At 47.3% G+C, this 19,301-nt stretch overlaps 1 protein-coding gene across 1 annotated transcript in view; it reads right to left on the bottom strand.

The window, feature by feature from the left end:
* The window catches only part of DNAH1 (dynein axonemal heavy chain 1), a 3,604,831-nt gene that overhangs the window by 2,830,662 nt on the left and 754,868 nt on the right, over positions 1–19,301 (bottom strand). Inside the window, exon 14 of the mRNA XM_069644003.1 lies at positions 760–985. Within this exon, the coding sequence (XP_069500104.1) occupies positions 760–985 (226 nt within the window). The remainder of the gene's footprint in view (positions 1–759; positions 986–19,301) is intronic.

Here is a 19,301-nt window from a genome sequence, read left to right as displayed (position 1 = left end):
AAACTAAAACTGTTGGCTTTGACCATGCATGTTTCCATCAGGATTCCAGAACTTCAGTGCAATTAATGGATATAAATCAAGTGGCTAAAGAAACACCTGGTTAAGACATTTTCATTATACCAGTAGCACATTTGCAGCTGCAGTTAAGACACTAATTCTTAAAAGAATGCTTAGATATAAAACTGACAGGCCAAGGTTTGATGTTACTGCTTGGTAGAGCTTGGCCAAAGAGATACCACAAAAATGCATTCAGAGGGAGAGAGGCAGGTAATGGGTCAGAATGGTAGGGATAAGCATAACCAAAGGCAGTCGATAGGTGGGTAAATAGTCAAACACACCCAAGCCCCGTGTACCCTCCTCGCATGAAATCTCCCTCCTATATGTACTCCTATGCAAGTGGCTTGGGTTATAGATGGTGCTTAAGTGCCATGTACTAGCAAAAACAAAAAATTAGACTCCTCACTGAGACAAAGGTTTGGCGTAGAGGCACACTTAAAGATGTCTATTTAGCCAATGTCCTCAATTCAGTGTATACAAATTTGTCTTTTTTCAAGTTAGTGTACCAATCTCATATCAAATAATGGAGACTTTCACTAATGCAAGTGCCCACATTTGTTAACTGGTTTGATTAAATATTTGTGACGACCAGTGTCTTCATTTACCATAGGACAGCTTCACACTAACTTCACATAGCTATGGTTTATGAATGACTGTGTACCATATTTTATGTAAAATATGAAAAATATTTTTTATACATACAACTTCCATCTCCTTGTACAGTTTATTTGACAAGAACTCCAAAATGGCGGTGCTCAGGGTTTTGCACTTCTTGGATAAGTTTTGTCTCACGCCTTCGATATTGACAAAGAACGGTCCTATGATGATGGAGTTTGGAAGTGTGTTGTCGAGTCGTTCCTTTTCCAAATAGAGCTTCTCCACAGCAGCCTTCACATCCTGAGCAGAAACATTCTGTGCCCTGTACACACTGTAAACAATGAAAAAACAATCAGTGACGTTTTCATTAAAATTCACATTTTACTCTCAAACCTAAAGTTTGCAATAACACTTCATTTTCAATTATCTCCTCGGAAGTGGGAAGAGATTACAACTTTTTTTTAATGCAAATGGTGATTCATATACAAATGAATCAGTATTAAATATTGGCAAACTGCTAAATAAAAAAGAGAGAGGGGGAGAGAGAGAGTAGAAACATAGAAAGAATAAAACTCCATGTGGAGCTCAATCAATACAAAGGTTGGAATATTAGCAACATAATTAAAGAGTGCCTTGATGCATTCGATTTCCATTCTGCTATTAGCAAGCATTGGCTCCAACAGATGAATGCTTTTCAGAGAACAAAATTCCCTTTTACAAGTAAAAAGAACAAGGTACATACCCGTGGTAACGTTCTTTCGACTGGATGTTCCTCCCACGTATTCCTCATCTTATGATATCGCTATATCCAGCTTTAGCTGCTTTTGACATTTTTTCGGGCAGGAGCCGCTGCGCATCAATGCCTGTCGTTTCGATGTCTCTCAAAAAACTCTGTCTCGATGTCAACGTCATCGATGGTATATAGCGCGTGCAGCGACCGTTGACTTCAGTTCTGTTTCTTACGTGTATTGGATTATCCTACGCCCAGCAGTCACTCACCCTGAAAGAGCGTAAACTGCAATAACAAGGAAATTATACTGCAGGGTAAGTTGGGAGGGGCGATGAGGAATAGGTGGGAGGAGCATCCAGTCGAAAGAACATTACCACGGGTAAGTAACTTGTTCTTCGAATGGATTGTATCCTCCCACATATTCCTCATCTTATGATAGGCTCCCAAAGCAGTGTGTATTTCCGGAGTAGGGTGTCAGAATTTTCAATCTTTAATAATAATTTAGTAGGAGTTCCTTATTGGTCTGTGTGTACAGAATGTGACACTGCCTTCCCAAAAACACCTTCCCGGCCTGAGGAAGAGTGTAGACCATAATGCTTGATGAATGTGTGGACGGAGGACTAGGTTGCTGCCGTACAAATATCCTGAATTAGGACTACGGCAGAGGAAGTAGCCATGCCCATGGTCGAATGTGCTCTGAGACCCTCAGGAGGATCTTTTCCGGGTAATCTATAGCATTCAGAGATTCCTAAAATGATCCACGTAGATAAGGTTTGTTTTGAGACCGCCATAACCAACTTATGTCCTGTGTAACCAACAGCAAATTGATCATATTCTCTTAATTTAAACATCCTGGAAATGTAGAAGATAAGGGCACGTCTTGGGTCAAAAGTCTGTGTAATCTCTCCTCTTCATTTCCAGGATGAGGTGGAGGATAAAAAGCAGGTGAACGATTTTTTTAGTTAAATGAAACGCAGACATAATTTTTGATAAAAAAAGGTAGATTTAACCTTAAGGACCACTCTATTATTAAAGAAGACTGGTAAGGAGGCTTGCAGGACAAGGTTTGAAGTTCACTCACCGTACAGGTGATGTAAGAGCCACTAAAAGGATGGTCTTTAAAGTTAACAATCTTAAAGGATAGGAATGAATAGGCTCAAATGAAGCACACATTAGAAATGTCAAAACTAGGTTGAGATCCCAAAAACGGGACTTGAAAAGGGACTGGAGGAAATACATTTGTCAATCCTTTCAAAAACGGTATAACCTGTGGAATCTTGAAGAAGGATACCTCTTCAGAGGAGTGCTTGAAAACGTATAGCGCTGCCAGATACCCTTTCATTGTGCCAACCTGGAGCTCCAGATTAGCCAGCTGTAACAAGAACGATAACACCATAGGTGTACTGCATGTAAAAGGGTCCACATTCTCATCCCTGCAACAGATGCAGAGTTTGTTCCAACGGCAGCAGTATAAGGATTTAGTTTCTCGCCTTCTGGCCGAAAGCAAAATCTCCATCACGTCATCCGGGAGGTCCCAATCCTTATATCTCAACCTCTCAGAAACCATGCGGGACGGTTGAGTGTCTTGACCTCTGGATGGAGAACCCGACCCTCCTGTCACAGAAGCAAGTCCTCTCGGTGTGGCAGACGTATTGGAGGGCAGATGGACATGTCCAGAAGGTCCGGGTACCACGTCCTCCTGGACCAACCCGGAGCAATTAGGATCATGGATTTCCTGAACTTTCTTAACCTCCTGATTACTTGACGAATGACAGGGACTGGAGAAAATGTGTACAGGAGTGGAAACTCCCAGTCCACTACGAACGCGTCCCCTAGAGCTCCTCATGGGGGAACTTCCCTGCAGCAGTACAGCTCGCATTTCCGATTGACAACAGTCGCAAATAGATTCACTTGCCGGGTTCACCAAAAGGTGAAGATCTCTTGAAGGACTTCCTGAGCTAGTTCCCACTTGTGGGAGACAATGCTCTGCCGGCTCAGAGACTCTGCCGCCGTGTTCTCCTCTCCGACTAGATGAACTGCTGTTAGGGAGATTCCTTCTTGAATTTCCCAGAACCAGAGCTGCATTGCCTCTCTGCACAGTGGTGGTGACCCTACGCCTCCTCTCTTGTTGTGAGGTAGTACATGGCCACTGTGTTGTCTGTCATTATCAGGCATTATTTTCTCGTACAGAGGGCAGGAAGGCCTTCAGCGCTAGTCTGATTGTCCTCATCTCCAAAAGGTTGATTTGTAATTTGGACTCTGATGGAGACCAACAACCGCTGATTGTCAGATCGTTGGCGTGGGCTCCCCAACCCCTTAATGAGGCGTCCGTCACTACTGTTATCTCCAGCCATGGTTGTCAAAAACGTTCTCCCTTCAAAATGTTTTCCTGGCAGGCCCACCACAGAAGGTCTTGTGCGACTCTGCTTGGAACCTGAAGGTCTGCCATCCTGCCTGAGAATTGTGACCATCGAGTTCTGAGAGCCCATTAGAGAGATCTCATTCTCAGGCCAGCCTCTGGCCCCAGGAAAATGCAGGATGACATGAGGCCGAGCAACCTCAAAAAAAAAATCGAAGGCCGGAAGAAGCACTCTGGAATTTGGTGACCATCTGCAGAATGTCTTGAGCCCGCACCTCGGGTGGCGAGGCTTTTCCCAAGGATGCATCTAGGACTGCCCCGATAAATTGGAGCCTTTGAGATGATATAATGTAGGACTTCTTGAAGTTGAGGGAGAAGCCCAGTCTGTGGAGAGAGTGACAAGTGAAGCGAGATGTTCCAGGGCCTGTTCAGGGTAACGTGCCCAGATCAGCAAATCGTCAGGGTAAGGGTAGACATGAATGCCCCCTCTACTGAGACTCGCTGCCATCACCACCATCGACTTGTTGAAAACCCACGGGACGGAGGTCAGCTCAAATGGCAGAACTCGAAACTGATAATGAGAACCACTAACAACATAACCTCAGGTACTTTCTGTGCTTGTGATGGATTGGCACATGAAAGTAAGCATCCTGAAGGTCCAATGATACCATCCAGTCTTGGAGCTGGAGGGCCCGAAGGATCCGTCTTTCCTGAGGAACTTCTTCAAGTTTCTTAAGTCCAAAATGGGTCTCAATCCTCCGTCCTTCTTGGGGATTAGGAATTAAGGGGAGTACCAACCCTTGTTCCTCTCCGCTACAGGTATTGGTTCGATAGCACCTTTCTCTAGCAGGGTCAAGATTTCCTGCATAAAGAGCAGATCTGGAAATTTGACAGAGCTTTTCCCCAGTGGACGATTCTGAGGCTTCTTTAGAAAGGGAAGGCAGTAACCCTGGGAAACTGTTTCCAATGCCCATGCATCTGAAGTAATACCCTGTCATTCTTTCAGATGATATGATATATGAAATGATAGGTTATTTATAAAGCGCTTAATACCCAGAGGTTTCTAAGCGCGGACCCGGGGATCGAACCTGTGGTGCTCTCCTTCGTCTTGCTTCCAAGGTGAGCATGTTACCCCTGAGCTATCCACCCGAGACCGAGATGCTGTGAGAGTCTGCCTCCTACAGGAGTCTTGTGGACTAAGGTCTCAGAGAGGTTTTGAGACGGCTAATGGTAAAGTAGCCGTTGCCTGGGTGGTCTAAGTACCTCTTCCCCGTCCACCACGAGGGAAATGCTCTGACCTCTTTGATTTGATGGTCCTCTCCCTCTTCCAACTTAGGAGTAATAGCGAAAGGACCTGCCCCTCCAAGCTGTTCCAGTTTGGCGAGTTTGCGGTTGTCTGACTGCAGCACCAAGGGATTTGGCTGCTGCTTTGGAGGTCTGCAGCTTCTCCAGGCTCTCGTCAGCCTTGCTGCCAAATAAATGTGTGCCGTCAAAGGGCATATTAAGAAGTCTGGACTGCACATCTGGAGCAGAACCAGACTCTCAACCAGGTAAATCTGAGCATTACAGTACTAGTCACCATAGTTCTGCTGATGTTGTCAGCAGATTCGAGAGTAAAAGTGAATTTAGCCAGTGCAAACATGGAATTTGCCGATTCAAGGGGCATATTCCCCGCAGAGAAAACCTTTTTAGCCAAAGCGTCATGGCGTCGATGACTATTTCCGAAGGAGTCTGTTCTCTACTCGAGAGAAACTCTGAGGGCTCCCAGGGAGTTTTCTCCTGGACACCCGGGCACACATGTTTTGTCCTTTGCCTTCTTTTGTCGTGTTTGTCGACATGGGCATGGCTCTTATCTTTCTTCGAGAGGGTTGAGGCCACACTCTCGAATAGTTAAGTTGGGTGTTTGGAGCTTGACAGAACTGTGGATCTCTGCGCTAGCATAAGGACTTGGTATAGTCCATCAATTCTGGTTATTCCCTTAGCTTGCTGTTGTTACTCCTGGCGCCCTCGTGTAGGGTTCCAAGTGACAGAGCTCCGGCAGTCCCAGTTTTGAAAATGAACACATCGAATTCAACTTGATGGCCGCAAGACCAACTACGCTTCTACTGCCCAACCGGGCACGGATGTTAATCAGCAATCCATACATGATCCACACGCTACCCAGACCTACACAGGACAAGAAAAATACCCAGTTCATGCCTTGATAAAAACCTAAGGTTGAAACACGTGTCAGATCTGAAGGTACAATCAAGCAGCCTATAACTCTGCCAAAAATGAAATTGTACACTAAGATACATGTTATAATTGTGACAAAAATCATTTGACATAACGTGACCGTTGGGCACAAACACAACGTGGTTTCAAAACCTTACAATGGTGTCAACTATCATTGATGAATGAATCACAAACATTATTAATTGAAATAGGTGAAAACCTGATCCAGCGCCACTATACAACTGGGTTCCAAACCCCCCAAAAAGTGCACATTCTAGAATACTTTGAGCATTTTAAGTCTGAATCTCTCCCATTAAGCCAGTGAGGCCGATTTTGTCGGGCAAGTGACCCGTTCCGGGGAGGAACTCGCTGATGAAGATGGCGATCAGTGGCGCCTTTTCTTTGACCGCCATGAGGATGAGTGGTGTGAACCACTGCGTGATCGGGACCTTTTAGCTTTCTTCCGACGAGGAAAGACATCTCTCGACTCGTCGGAGGATCACTTTTCGACAGAGTCATCAAAGGGGATTTTGAGACCTACCTGCAGCTAACTACCCTATAGGCTCTTTCAAGGCTTTTGCTGTCATCGACAGGCAGGACTCACACTCTGATGTTAAAGGAGTGGATCCTCGGCACCACAGACACACCCGATGGAGGTCGGTAAGTGACATTTTCGCCTTGCACTCGTGACATTTTTTTAACCCCAATCTCGGAGTTGATAACGCCAACGACGATGCCATTCTTTATCACTAAACTCAAAGGTTTCTAGTCAAGGAACCGAAGCGCACCAATTGCCAAAGCGATAGCTCTCACGGAAAAATTGAAGTAAAGCCTACGGTCGCTGCACGCTCTTTATACCATCAATGATGTCCACATTGAGATGGAGACCTTTGTGGGACATCGAGTCGACAGGCATCCATGCGCAGGGACCCCTGCTGTAAAAAACTTCTGAAGCAGCTAAAGTGTATATGGAGATATCATAAAATGAGGAATGCGTGGGGGGACACAATCCATTCGAAATATAAATATGAGCATATTGATTAAAAAGCACTAAGGATTGGTCAAACAAGCAGGAAACCAAAAAAATATTAGAAAATATAGCACTAAAACTATGAACTATCAAAAGAATAGTGTACATGTATAACCCCTTAAGTAAAACTTGTCCTTTTTGGCACTGTACTTTGTGCGATCCCTGCAAAGGTTCCTCCTCACGGTCCAGGGGTTGGAATTCCTTAATTTTCACGTCAGCGTGCGTAATGCACGCTGATGTGAAACTCACTGCAGCAGCCATTTTCGGCTGCCGCAGTGAAAAGAGAACGTGAGTGTTCACCTTTCTCTCCCTCGATCTGCAGCATTATTGAGCCATTCAGATTGAGGTAAGGAGACCCTCCCCTTTCCATCAACACCATATTTGAAGCATTGCTGAGTGCGGATCGGGCGCAGATCGCTCGATGCGCACCCAGCAATGCTACTAGACCACCATGTATCTGTTTGTGAAGTGGGGGATTAGGGGGCCACTTACTATGTAAGTAGCCCTCTTCCCCTCCCGGGTTCCAAAGCATGGGGCAGCCCGTTTTGTAATGTGCCCATCTGCCTCTAGGAAAGTGGTCAAAAAGAATTATCATGCATATTGTGTTTTTGGTGAGGTGTGGGGGGCACCCTAAACCACCAGAGATTGAGGGAATGAAAAGGGGAGTGGCCCTCTCCCCCCACCCCAAGTGGATGGGGGCACCTCATGTAGCCCTCCCTGGGCATCGTCGATGCCCCAGCTGAGAGGTTGTGTGTTGTAGCTGCTCCTGCTTTGGACTTGGGCCTTTTCGGATTCTAGCTTTCTGGCCCTAGAAGTCGAGCGGCTACTCATCTGGGGTTTCAGGAGAAGAATCTTGTTTGTCTGGAATAGGATTGAGACTGGAAAACTTGAAGTTCTTTGAAAATTTGTTCATGAGATAAGTGACTTTCGTTTGGATTTTAAAAAACTGTTGCTTAGTTTTTGCTCAGAGACATTTCAAGTGAGAGAACGTAAAGTTTATAATTTGAAAAGTAACTTTAATCTGTACGTTTGTGAGCGCGAACGTTGGACATTCTTTATTAACGTATGCGCGAGACCAGCTTGGGAACGTTTCGTTCGTAGCGTGTGGCGTGTGTGTTCATCAGCGCGTGGGTTTTCAGCACGTGGAATGTTCAGCGCGTGTGTTCATCAGCACGTGAGTTTTATGCGCGTGTGTTCGTCAGCGCGAGAGTTTCCTACGCAAGTGTTTGGTTGCGCGTGAATTCTTTAGCGCGTGAAATTTTATAGCGCGCGTTTTCCTCAGCGCGCGTATACGTCAGCACGTGAGAATTTCAGCGCATGACTTTTTAAAGTGCGGGTTCTTCCAAGCGTGAGTTCGTTAGTGCATGGTTTTTGCAACGGAGTGTTCGTTTGCGCATGAATTCTTTGGCACGTTAAATTTACAGCGCGTGCGCCTTTTTCAGCGTGCGTGTAAGTTAGAGCATGGGTTTTTCAGCACATGAATTCTTTAGCGCGTGTGTTTTTTTTACGCGCGTGAATTTTCTGCGCGTGAATTTTTTCCATATGCGTGTGTACTTTATGCGCGCGATCTTCAATTTTCAACGCAATCTGTCTCTGACTGAACTGTTAAGAAAAGAAAGAACAGAATTCATTAAAGACAATTTCAAATGGAACAATATTCAGTTTAAGTTCAAGGCCTTCTAGTTTGCCTAAGTTAAGAAGTAGCTGCTGAATTTCTAGAGACTCAAGTAAGGGGGTAGAAAGATTTTCAGCCACTTCAACAGTCTTCTCTAGGAAATTTTAAGAGAAGAACCAGGTATGATTCTTAACACTTTAGTTGTGGATTTAAAGTCTTATTTCACCACATGACTAGTAAGTAATGTGAGGCCTTGTGTTGTTTATGTATTTACTGCAGGTTCAGTACCGGCTAGTCCTGACGCAATCTGCCTGGTGTTTTTATGTTATCCACTTCCCCCTTTCCCTTAGGGGTGTAGTTAGCAGAGCTGAGTTTAATTTAGCTCTGAGAATTACATTTCAGGGGGATTGTTGGGGGCTCAGCAGCTTCCGCGGACACAGGAATTCTCTCAGCCTGACAGATGCATGTCCAGCAATGCTACTAGACTACCATGGATCTGTTTGTGAAGTGGGGGGTTAGGGGGACACTTACCATGTAAGCAGCCCTCTACCCCCCACCCCCGGGTTCCAAAGCTTGGGGCAGCCCGTTTTGTAATGTGCCCATCTGCCTCTAGGAAAGTGGTCAAAAAGAATTATCATGCATATTGTGTTTTTGGTGAGGTGTGGGGGGCACCTTAAACCACCAGAGATTGAGGGAATGAAAAGGGGGGTGGCCCTCTCCCCCCACCCCAAGTGGATGGGGGCACCTCATGTAGCCCTCCCTGGGCAGATTTCTGCCCCTAGGAAGGGGTACATGAGATGCCCCAACTTCATTTGGTGTGGGGGGACAGGGCCACCAGCAATCTTGCCACAGGCCCCCCAAGCATGGGGCAGTACGTTTGGCCGCAATTGTAGGGTCAGGCCACAAATTTCCCCCCATGCCAGCGTAACATTGGTGTTTCCCTGGGAGCGGCTGTCTCCCATGTCGGTTGACCGTCCGCAAGCCCAGGCTGCACCTCTGGATGTGCTGCGTTACAGATGTCACCTCCGAGGAGGAATAGGGATCCTGCCGGGGCTCCCCAGTACTGCTGCTGGACTTGGGGATGGTCGACCCACATGGGAGACAAGGCGCCCAAGGCTGGAGGCATCACCTCCGACCATCCTGGAGTTCTGGCTGGCCTGAGTTGTAGCTTTTCCATCCGAGAAAGGGATAGGGACCTTGCCGGCTCCCTGGAACTACCTCTGTTATTGGAGATGGTAGACCCACATGTTAGACGGATGTCAAGGCCGGGGTCATTACCTCCAACAGTCCTGGAATTCTGGCTGGGCTGCGTTACAGTTTTTCCCTGCGGGGAGGTATTGGCACACTGCCAGGGCTACCTGGTGGGGAGAAGCTGCAACGCAGGCCAGCCAGTGCTCCAGAATGGTCAGCGGTGATGTCCCTGGCCTTGGCTGAAGGGACAGCTATAAAGCAGGCCAGCCAGAATTCCAGGATGGTCTGAGATGATGTCTCCGGCCTTGGGCACCTGTCCCCCATGTGGGTCGACCGTACGCATGCTCAGGCTGCACCTCTGGCTGGGCTGCGTTACAGAAAATCCCTCTGGGAAAAGATGAGGACCCTGCCGGGGCTTCCTGGAACCGCCGCTTGGCTTGGGGACGGTCAACCCACATGGGAGACAGCCACCCAAGGCCAGGGACATCACCCCCCACCATCCTGGAGCTGTGGCTGGCCAGTGTTATAGCTTCTCCCTCCGTGAACAGACGCAGACCCTGCTGGGGCTCCCTGGGACTGCCGCTGGACTTTGGGACAGTAGACCCACATGGGAAACGAATGCCCAAGAGTTCTGGCTGGGTTGCGTTACAGCGTTTCCCCACTAGGTAGGCCCGGCAGTGTGCCAATCCCTTCCCGGGGGGAAAAGCTGTAACGCAGCCCAAGCCTGGGACATCCCCCCTGATAAATCCTGGAGCGCTGGCTTGGTTACTTTACAGAATATCCCTCGGGGAAGGGATAAGGACCACAGTGGGGCTCCCTGGGACAGCTGCTGCACTTGGTGATGGTAGCCCCATATGGGAGACAGCCGCCCAAGGCCAGGGACATAACCCAGGTCTATCCTGGAGCTCTGGCTGGCCTGTGTTCCAGCGTCTCCCTCTGGGAAAGGTCTGGGACCGTACCAGGGCTACCTAGGACTGCTGCAGCACTTGGGGATGGTCAACCCACATGGGAAATGGATGCCCAAGGCCTGGGACATCACCTCCAACCGCCCTAGAGTTCTGGCTGGGCTGCGTTACAGCTTTTCCCTTCAGGGAAGTATTGGCACACTGCCAGGGCTTCCTGGTAGGGGGAAATCAGTAACACAGGCCAGCCAGACCTCCAGGATGGTTTAGGTGATGTCCCCGGCCTTGGACATCCATTTACCATGTGGGTGTACTGTCCCCAAGCACAGCGGCAGCTCCAGGGAGCCCTGGCAGGGTCTCCTTCAGTCCCCTGAGGGAAATTCTGTAACGCAGCCCAGCCAGCACTCCAGGATGGTCGGGGGTGATGTCCCTGGCCTTGGGCGGCTGTCTGCCATGTTGTTTGACCATCCCCAAGCCCAGCAGCGGGTGCAGGGAACCCCGGCTGGGTCACCGACCTTTCCCAGAGGGAGAAGCTGTAACAGAGGCCAGCCAGAGCTCGAGGAACGTCGGGGGTAATGTCCCTGGCCTTGGGCAGCTGTCACCCATGTGGGTTGACAATCCCCAAGTGCAGCGGCAGTCCCAGGGAGCCCCTGGTTTATTCTCATGGGCGAGCACTGAGGTGGAGCAATCAGTAACGGAATTCCCCATGGAAACTCTCCCATACGTAGCCTCGGCAGACGGGTCCAGTGAGGGTTTGCTCCTATTCTCCACCAGGTCTACACTCTCTTATCGGGACAGTGCGTTCAGGCAGAGGGGGGTCCGAGTGGGTAATCCCAGTTTCTCCCCGGGTCTGGAACAAGGAGCTTTTGCACAGATGGAGGAGGGCCGTTTAAAGCACCTGGAGCAGCTATATCAGGAGGGTTCCCTGTTGACCTTAGTTGAATGCAAGAACAAATTCTGCCTTCCCGAGTCTGAAGGCTGCAGGTAATGCCAACTGCACCACTGGATTTCCAACTCTAAGACCCGTGCAGCAGGAACACAAGCCCCCCTGGGCTCAGAACTGACCCTTCAAGATGGCACCACAGCCAAGACAGTCTCAAGAGTTTATAGATTGCTCGACACCTCTGACTCTTCCGACTGGCACGAGTACATGGCCCAGTGGGAGAGGGATTTTGGGAGCCCAATCTTTGAAGAAAGCTGGGTACAAATCTGGAGGAGGGCGGCAACCTCCTGCCAATGTGTGACCAACAAAGAAAACTCATACAAGGTGCTGTACAGATGGTATATGTACCCCACCCGCCTCCATAAATTCAATGGCACAATTTTTCCCCTCTGCTGGCAGGGGTGCGGGAAGGAGGGCATGTTCATTCACATGTGGGTGGCCTGCCATTTGACTCAGTCCTTTTGGCGTGAAATGGTAGCTCTTATATCCGAGTTCCCGGGGGCAGCTTTACGGATGGAACCTAGGACCATTCTCCAGTGGAGTCCATCCATCCAATAAGTGGCAACAGAGCCTCCCTGGTCGCTCACCGGCTGTTAGCTACCCGAATAGCTTTGGCCAAAACCTGGAAATGGAAATGCCGAAGAGCCCCTAAGTGAAAATATAGTGGTACAAAATCTGGGAGGTGGCGGCCGCTGAGAAAGTGGAGACCCTGCTACATAAAAGGTATGCCACTCATGTCTCCGCTGCACGCATTTTGCGAGACGTACCCAGCACGCTCAGTTAAACTGCAAATGCTGAGCCACTTCTCCCTGATATAGGTTGCACGTACCTACCATTTCTGCTAAAAGGAGGGTCTATTGCATAAGCGTGGTCTTCCGAAATGAATTGATTCCACTGTCAACCTACACTTTCTCTGTTATGTACCCCTCCTTGCAAGCACTTCTGTTTAATTGGTTTTGTTCGTTGTTGTTTTATATTGTTTATTCTTTATTGAAAAATGATAAATAAAGCCTTTTAAAAAAAAACAAAAAGAAGTGAGCAGCCAATACGTTCATGAGAAAGCTTATCCACCCAGTATTGATCAGTTTACACTTGGCTGAGGACATCTCGTAAACTCTGAAGAATATCTCCCTCTACAATTTAAGGGATTGACAGTTCTGTGAATAAACAGATCCCAAGCTGTGTACAACTGCACAAGGTATTAGAGCAAAATAAATATTAATGTTTGCACTCCCCTTCATTCATAGTGCATATAGGTGCTGTGTTCTAGAAATGGTAAAAGGACCATAAAATGAGAGTCTATCATATTATACATTTGCTTGAGTTTCTTGACCAAGCCAAGTGGAATTTGAAAACAAAGGACATTTCTGTAGTTTAAACTGAGTGCTATCGTATTGATGATTTCAGTATTTTTTTACAAATACCCTTGTTTACGTCAAAACAAAGTTTTGATGCTGAAAGATAGTTTTTGCGAGGAGAACCCACACGTGCTGTTGATAACAAGACTGTACAGTGGTTCACATGCTTGGAACGTCCAGCGAATTCACGTGGGGAGAGCAGGCAGGGTGTGGAGTGAATTCTAGGAGAAGGCGGAGTGGGACAATAAGGGCAGGCAACGGATGGCACAAAACAAACAGTGGACCATTAGAGCAGCAGAATCAGTGAAAGGAAAGAAGGGGAGAGGTGTGAAGGCTAGATACATGTTGGAGAGTGGTGTAGCAAGGGTGAGAGAGCAGGGGATACAACATAGATAAGGATCAGGATGCTAGATATTGGGAGGACATGAAAAGCAGTGTATAGCAGGGACAATTCATCAGGAGGGCAAACAACACCATTTGTGAAAAAGGTGTTGGCATTCATGGTCCATGAGGGAGGCTAAGCATCAGAACAACATATAACCATTGAAACGCATTGAAAGAAAGGCATGGACCATATGATTGGTGCAGGAATAAAAGGGGCACAATCATTTGAGCATTAGAGAAGTAGTACAACTCTGTTTTGAGTGCAACCTGTACCATTCATTAATGTTAAGGCTGCACTTGAACTATGCTCATGTGTTATTTACTTCTGAATGGCAATCAGAAAGCTGCATTGTGTATAAAAAGGATGGACTATAACATGTTCCATCCTAAGTTGCTTTTCAGAGACAGTAATCAGAACTTCAGCTATGTCACGATTTAACACCACCAATAGCTCTGTGAGAAACCTGAAGGTGTCTCCCTGGCTAAACCTTGGGGATCCATCATCCAGGTGGCCAGGACACACCCATCACTATTGGATCCAGTTCCTGGGGGTGGACTAATGAGTACCCTTCCTTCAATACCTCTTACCCATCCTACCCCGTAGGACAATCGAAAACACTGCCCTCCTCCCTTTCCCAACACAAACACTTTTGCCCAATGTATACAAGAGTCAGGCAAAGTCAGGCAATAGACGAGAATCAAACACACCTGACAGCCCTTTCCCTACTCCACAGGGATAAAAGGTGGAGCAAGAGAACACAGTACGAGCGAGGCAGAAAGCACGACGAGACAGCTAACCAGACCCAGCAGTTCAAAAGGAGGAGAAAGGCAGCAAATACGAGGGGTGGACAAAGAGAGACGCGACCTTGCCCTTTTCGACTCAGACCCGAGAAACCTCTGCAGATGAGTCGAGGGGAGAGCCGATAAGAACCGGACTGTGGTGAATGAAAGCCGCAAGTGAGAGAAGTTCAAAAGAACTAACATTGTAAAGGGGAGACCAGCTGCAGAAGGGGGCAGGGACCACGTGGGTGCTGCACCGAGAAACTCATATTAATCCCCATCTGAGTAAAACTACAGATACCAGAAGGCCATAGGAGGGCCTCCAAGATAGGTCAAAGTGGTCATACAGGAGGTCAAGCAAAATCCCTCTACAGTCGAACGCCTTTGACCTAAGAACTAGAAATAAAGCAGGGGAAGTGAATTCTGACACATGAGAAAGCAAGGGAAGTGAATCCTGTGAACATTGAAAGTGAAATGTGAATGGGAAGTTGGCAAGAGTGAACCCGGAAGAGGGATGCTGACGAGAGGGGGTAAAGTCTAAAGTTCCAAGAAACAGTGTGTTGATAAAAGTGAACCCGGCTGAGGGATGTCCACTGGAACTGTTTAAAAAGACATTGAAATAGTGTAGGAAAAGCAGTAGGGAACCTGGTGGAGTGAGGCTGAAAGTAAAAGAAGGGTCAGCACCCAGAAGAGGGGGACTCAGGGGTATATCCATCACCTGTGAAAATCCATAGTGAACCCAGCGGAGGGAGGCTGAAAGCAGAGAGGGGTCTGTGCCCGGAAGAGGGGGACCCAGGGGTGAGTCCATCACCCGAGAAATACTTGGAACAAAACTCTGTTTATTTGTTGGTCCTTTCTTGGTAAACCTATCAGGCCCTCGGGACCAGGACACTACAACTACAGAAGGCATTGATAGCAATAGCAACTGTTTTGGGATCCAAACCCGGAAGGAGGAGATCCAGGGGGTGAAAAGCTATCACCCAACACCACGAGGAACAAGGGTCAATGCCCGGAAGAGGGAGACCCAGGAGTGAAGAATCCTCACCCAAAGTAAAACCAGTAAACAAACTTTCATTTTGTTGAAGGAACTTTTGTTGTGTTATTGAATACGTCAGTTCCTCGAAGGCAAGAGACTTTCAAGAGAAACGAGACTTGGCCATCGACGGACCCGATAGCTGCAAGTGGAACTGTCGACTCATGCTGGGAAAGCTCGAGTGTGTCCTGTGCTCCACGATCCCATCTAACCCTGTGCTCAAAACGTGGGAAAGGAAGACCCAGGCTACCACATCCTGACATATTTATGAACACTTCTGTCTTTTCTTGAAAACTATTCCACACCCTTTTTGTATTAGTTGTAAGGTTTGGCAATAGGTGTTTTTGTATAGGCCCTTTTTATTTGACACAACACCACTAGAACTGCCTTATTTTGATTTGATGGTTGACGGTTGCTCCCATCTTAGATTTAGGTTTAGATTAAGCGTTTTTCCAACCTGCATACAGTTTAACAAATACCCTTGAACTATGATCACTTGTGTCTGTCTTTACTGTTGCCACCATGAGTTCCTTACATATGGTGTCAGAGGAGTGGGATATGATTCAACAGATAAAAATTGAAAACGTATGCTAATAATTGTGGTACCACCCAGGGGAAAATAGAATAGTTGATCTCCTAGACTGCATCTCCACGTTGAAAGAGGTATTATCCTCTCAACTACTTATTCCATCCAGTCAACAGGACCTAATCTTCAAGACTCAAGTCCTACTAGATACCCTTTCTCTATCACATTATAACATACAATTCCGGGACTGAATAATTCAAAGAATTTGGCCTGTCTTTTCTTTTATTAGACCTAGTGCACTAAATCCTGCTCCCTCTGAGCCTTTTCTTTTCCTCAAGGTGTTCAGTATTCATCAGCGGCGGCACCATCAGGGTTATAAATCAATCTACCCCAATCCACTCCTTCGACAGACTCAGAATCAAAGGACTCTGAAGATTTTGAAACCTTATCCGAAGGAGTCGAGATTGTTTTTTCTCTGATTCAGGCACTACAGAGCGAAGTTTTAGTTACTTACCTGTAACTGTATTTCTCCACCATTGGTATCTTTCATAGATTCACATGCTTGAATATTCCCTGTCGTCAGACTGGGAATCCTCTGTGATTTAAATAGTTATTAAAAATTAAATATAATATATATATACACACATTATTTCCATAGAAAAAGAATGTAGATTGGCTTATGAGCCATTCAATTGGCAGTCCCTCCACCTCACTTTGGTCCTTTATGGCCCTAACCAATGAGGTGGCAGGGTTTAAGCTCCGCCCCAGGCAGCCATCTTCAGATTTTGAGCTGTAGAAGACTACATGAATAGATGGCTACAAGAAGAGGGAGCAGCCTCTCAGGTGAGGCGGGTGGGCGCATTTCAATCTATGAAAGATACCAATGCTGGAGAAATACAGTTACAGGTAAGTAACTGGAACTTCTCCAGCATTGGATCTTTCATAGATTCAGATGTTTGAATAGAATACAAGCAGTTAGGCATGCCCATTATAATGTACATTCTGCAGATCCTTCTGATCACCTTACTATACAGCAACTGAATAGGCTACATTACCTGGGAAGGTGGGAAGAGAAGGCTGCTCCTACCTTATGCAAAGAGATGGCGGAGAGCCGCTTGACCCACTGCTGACTCTTTGCTGGTATCTTCAGCCAGGCAGTAATGTTTGGTGAACGTATGCAGAGTGCTCCAGGTTGCGGCTCTGCAGATGTCTTTCAATGGTACTCCAGTGTGAAAAGCAACCAAAGCTGCCCTTCCTCTGGTGGAGTGGGCTGAAGGTGGTCTGGCGAGTGGATCGCCTTTAGACTGGTGGCAGTGACTGATACATTGAGAAACCCAACGCAGCAAACTATTTTGAAATGTGCTGTCCTTTAGTCCGGCCATCAAATGCGATGAAGTCTAGTCGAGGAGCGGAATTCTTTAGTTCTCTGAATGTAGAACTTAAGAACCCTTGCGACATCGAGCGAGTGTAAGGATCTCTCTGCATCAGATGAATGATTCATGAAGAAAGTTGGAAGTACGATGCGCTCGGTGAGTGTAATTTCTGACAGCACCTCGGGTAAGAACTCAGTATGACGCGGTTTTTAAGAAACAAGGTGAATGGAGGTTCTGAAGAAAGGGCTGGCAGCTCGCTAATCCTCCTGGCTGGCGTGATAGCTATTATGAAAGCTGCTTTCCATGATAAAAATGTTATGTCACACATGTGAATCGGTTTGTATGGTGGCTCCAGGAGCGCTGCCAGGACTGTGTTCAGGCTCCATGAAGGAACCAGTGTAAGAGTTGGCGGGAAAGTACGCATCAATCCTTTTAAGAATATTTTGATAGCAGGTTTGGTGATCAAAGATTGCTGACCTGGGTTAGTCGTGTATGCTGATATGGCGGACAAATGCACCTTGATGGGTGAAAGGGAGAGCCCTGCTTTCGCTAGGTGCAACAGGTACGGAAGTATTTGTTCGATGGACGTAGAGGGCGGGTTCACTGAAGAGGTTTCGCACCACTTGATAAAACAAGACAATTTCCGAAATGCAAGTTGTTAGTGTAGAAGGGGCCCTAGAGGCCTTGATTATGTCCCCGCCTTCTGCAGGAAGATTCAGGTTAATACATTTTCGCTGCTCAGGAACCACGCATGGAGTGACAGGCTTGCTGTGTCGTGGTGGAGCACCTTTTCGATCCTGTTACGTTAAGAGGCTCTGATGAACCTTGAGACAAATCGGGGGCCATAAAGACAGGTGATGCAGGGTTGGGTACCAAACCTGACGAGCCCAATCCGGTGCCATCAGGATCATCGAGCAGGCATGTTCTTTCAGTCTGCGTAGCACTCTCGCTATGAGCGGGATCGGAGGGAAGGCATAAAGGAACTTGCCTGTCCAGTCCAATTAGAAGGAGTCCCCCATCGAGAGGTGTTCCGGGTACCTGGAAGCGAACCCGTGGCATTTTTTGTTGGCCAAAAGTTCGATCTGTGGATGTCCCCACTTGCGAAAGATCCGTCGGGCTTCTGCTTTGTCCAGCTCCCATTCGTGGGATGCTGAATAATCTCTGCATAACTTGTTTGCCAGGACATTGTCCACTCCCGGTAGGTGTTCTGCCTTGTTGTGGACCTCGTGATGTAAAACCCAGGTCCATAGCTTTTGATGTGCAGTTGGGATTCTTGGGAGGACCAAGTGCCCTTTGTTTGTAGATCTGCCAAGTGCGCTCCCCAGCCCGATAGTGACGCATCCGTCCTGACAAGGGTTGAAGTTGGAGTCTGGAAAGGCATCCCCTGCAGCAGTTTTTGAGGTATGCCCCACCATCAGAGTGCCTTGTGAAAAGATGCTGCTAGTTGTATGGTATCCACCCATGACCCGACTGCCTGCTTCCATTGGTGGTCCATGGTCTCTTGGATTGGTCTCATGTGAAGTCTGCAATTTGGTATGAGGAATATGCATGATGACATGCCCAGAAGAGATTTGAGGAAGCGGACCATGGTCGTCCCGTTGCTTTGAAACCATGAAGTCAGACGAGTTAGTGCAGATATTTGTCTGCTGATGGTCTTACTCTGGGTATGTTGATTTTGAGTTCTGCCCCCAGAAAAAGCACCGTCTTGCTGGGAGCGGGGCAGGAATTTTCCTCGTTTATCAAGAATCCCAACTCTTTTAAGAGTTTTACTGTTCTCTCCACTGCGATGCTCACCAGTTTGAATGAGCTTGCCCTCATGAGCCAATGGTCTAAATACGGGAAGACTTCTGTTCTTGATCTTCTGAGGTATGCTGCCACCGGTGCAAGACACTTGGTAAATGCTCTTGGTGCTGATCTTAGACCGAATGGGAGGACACGGAATTGAAAATGTGACTCCCCTATGGCGAACATGAGGAATTGCCTGTGGGCAGGATGAATGGGAATGTGGAAATAATCATCTTCCAAGTCGAGGGTGGTCAGGAAGTCGTGTTGGTTGAGCCATGGGAGAACGTTCTGAAGAGAAGTCATTTTGAATTTGATGCACTTGATAAACTTGTTGAGAGCTCTCAAACCCAGAATTGGTCTCCACTGACCGTTCTTCTTCACTAGAAAAAAAAACAGGAGTAGAAGCCTCTTCCCATTTGCTGGT

This window comes from Ambystoma mexicanum, chromosome 2p (assembly GCF_040938575.1).
Source record: "Ambystoma mexicanum isolate Mex_15411 chromosome 2p, UKY_AmexF1_1, whole genome shotgun sequence".
Taxonomy (NCBI): Eukaryota; Metazoa; Chordata; class Amphibia; order Caudata; family Ambystomatidae; genus Ambystoma; species Ambystoma mexicanum.
This window is presented reverse-complemented; position numbering and strand designations above follow the sequence as displayed.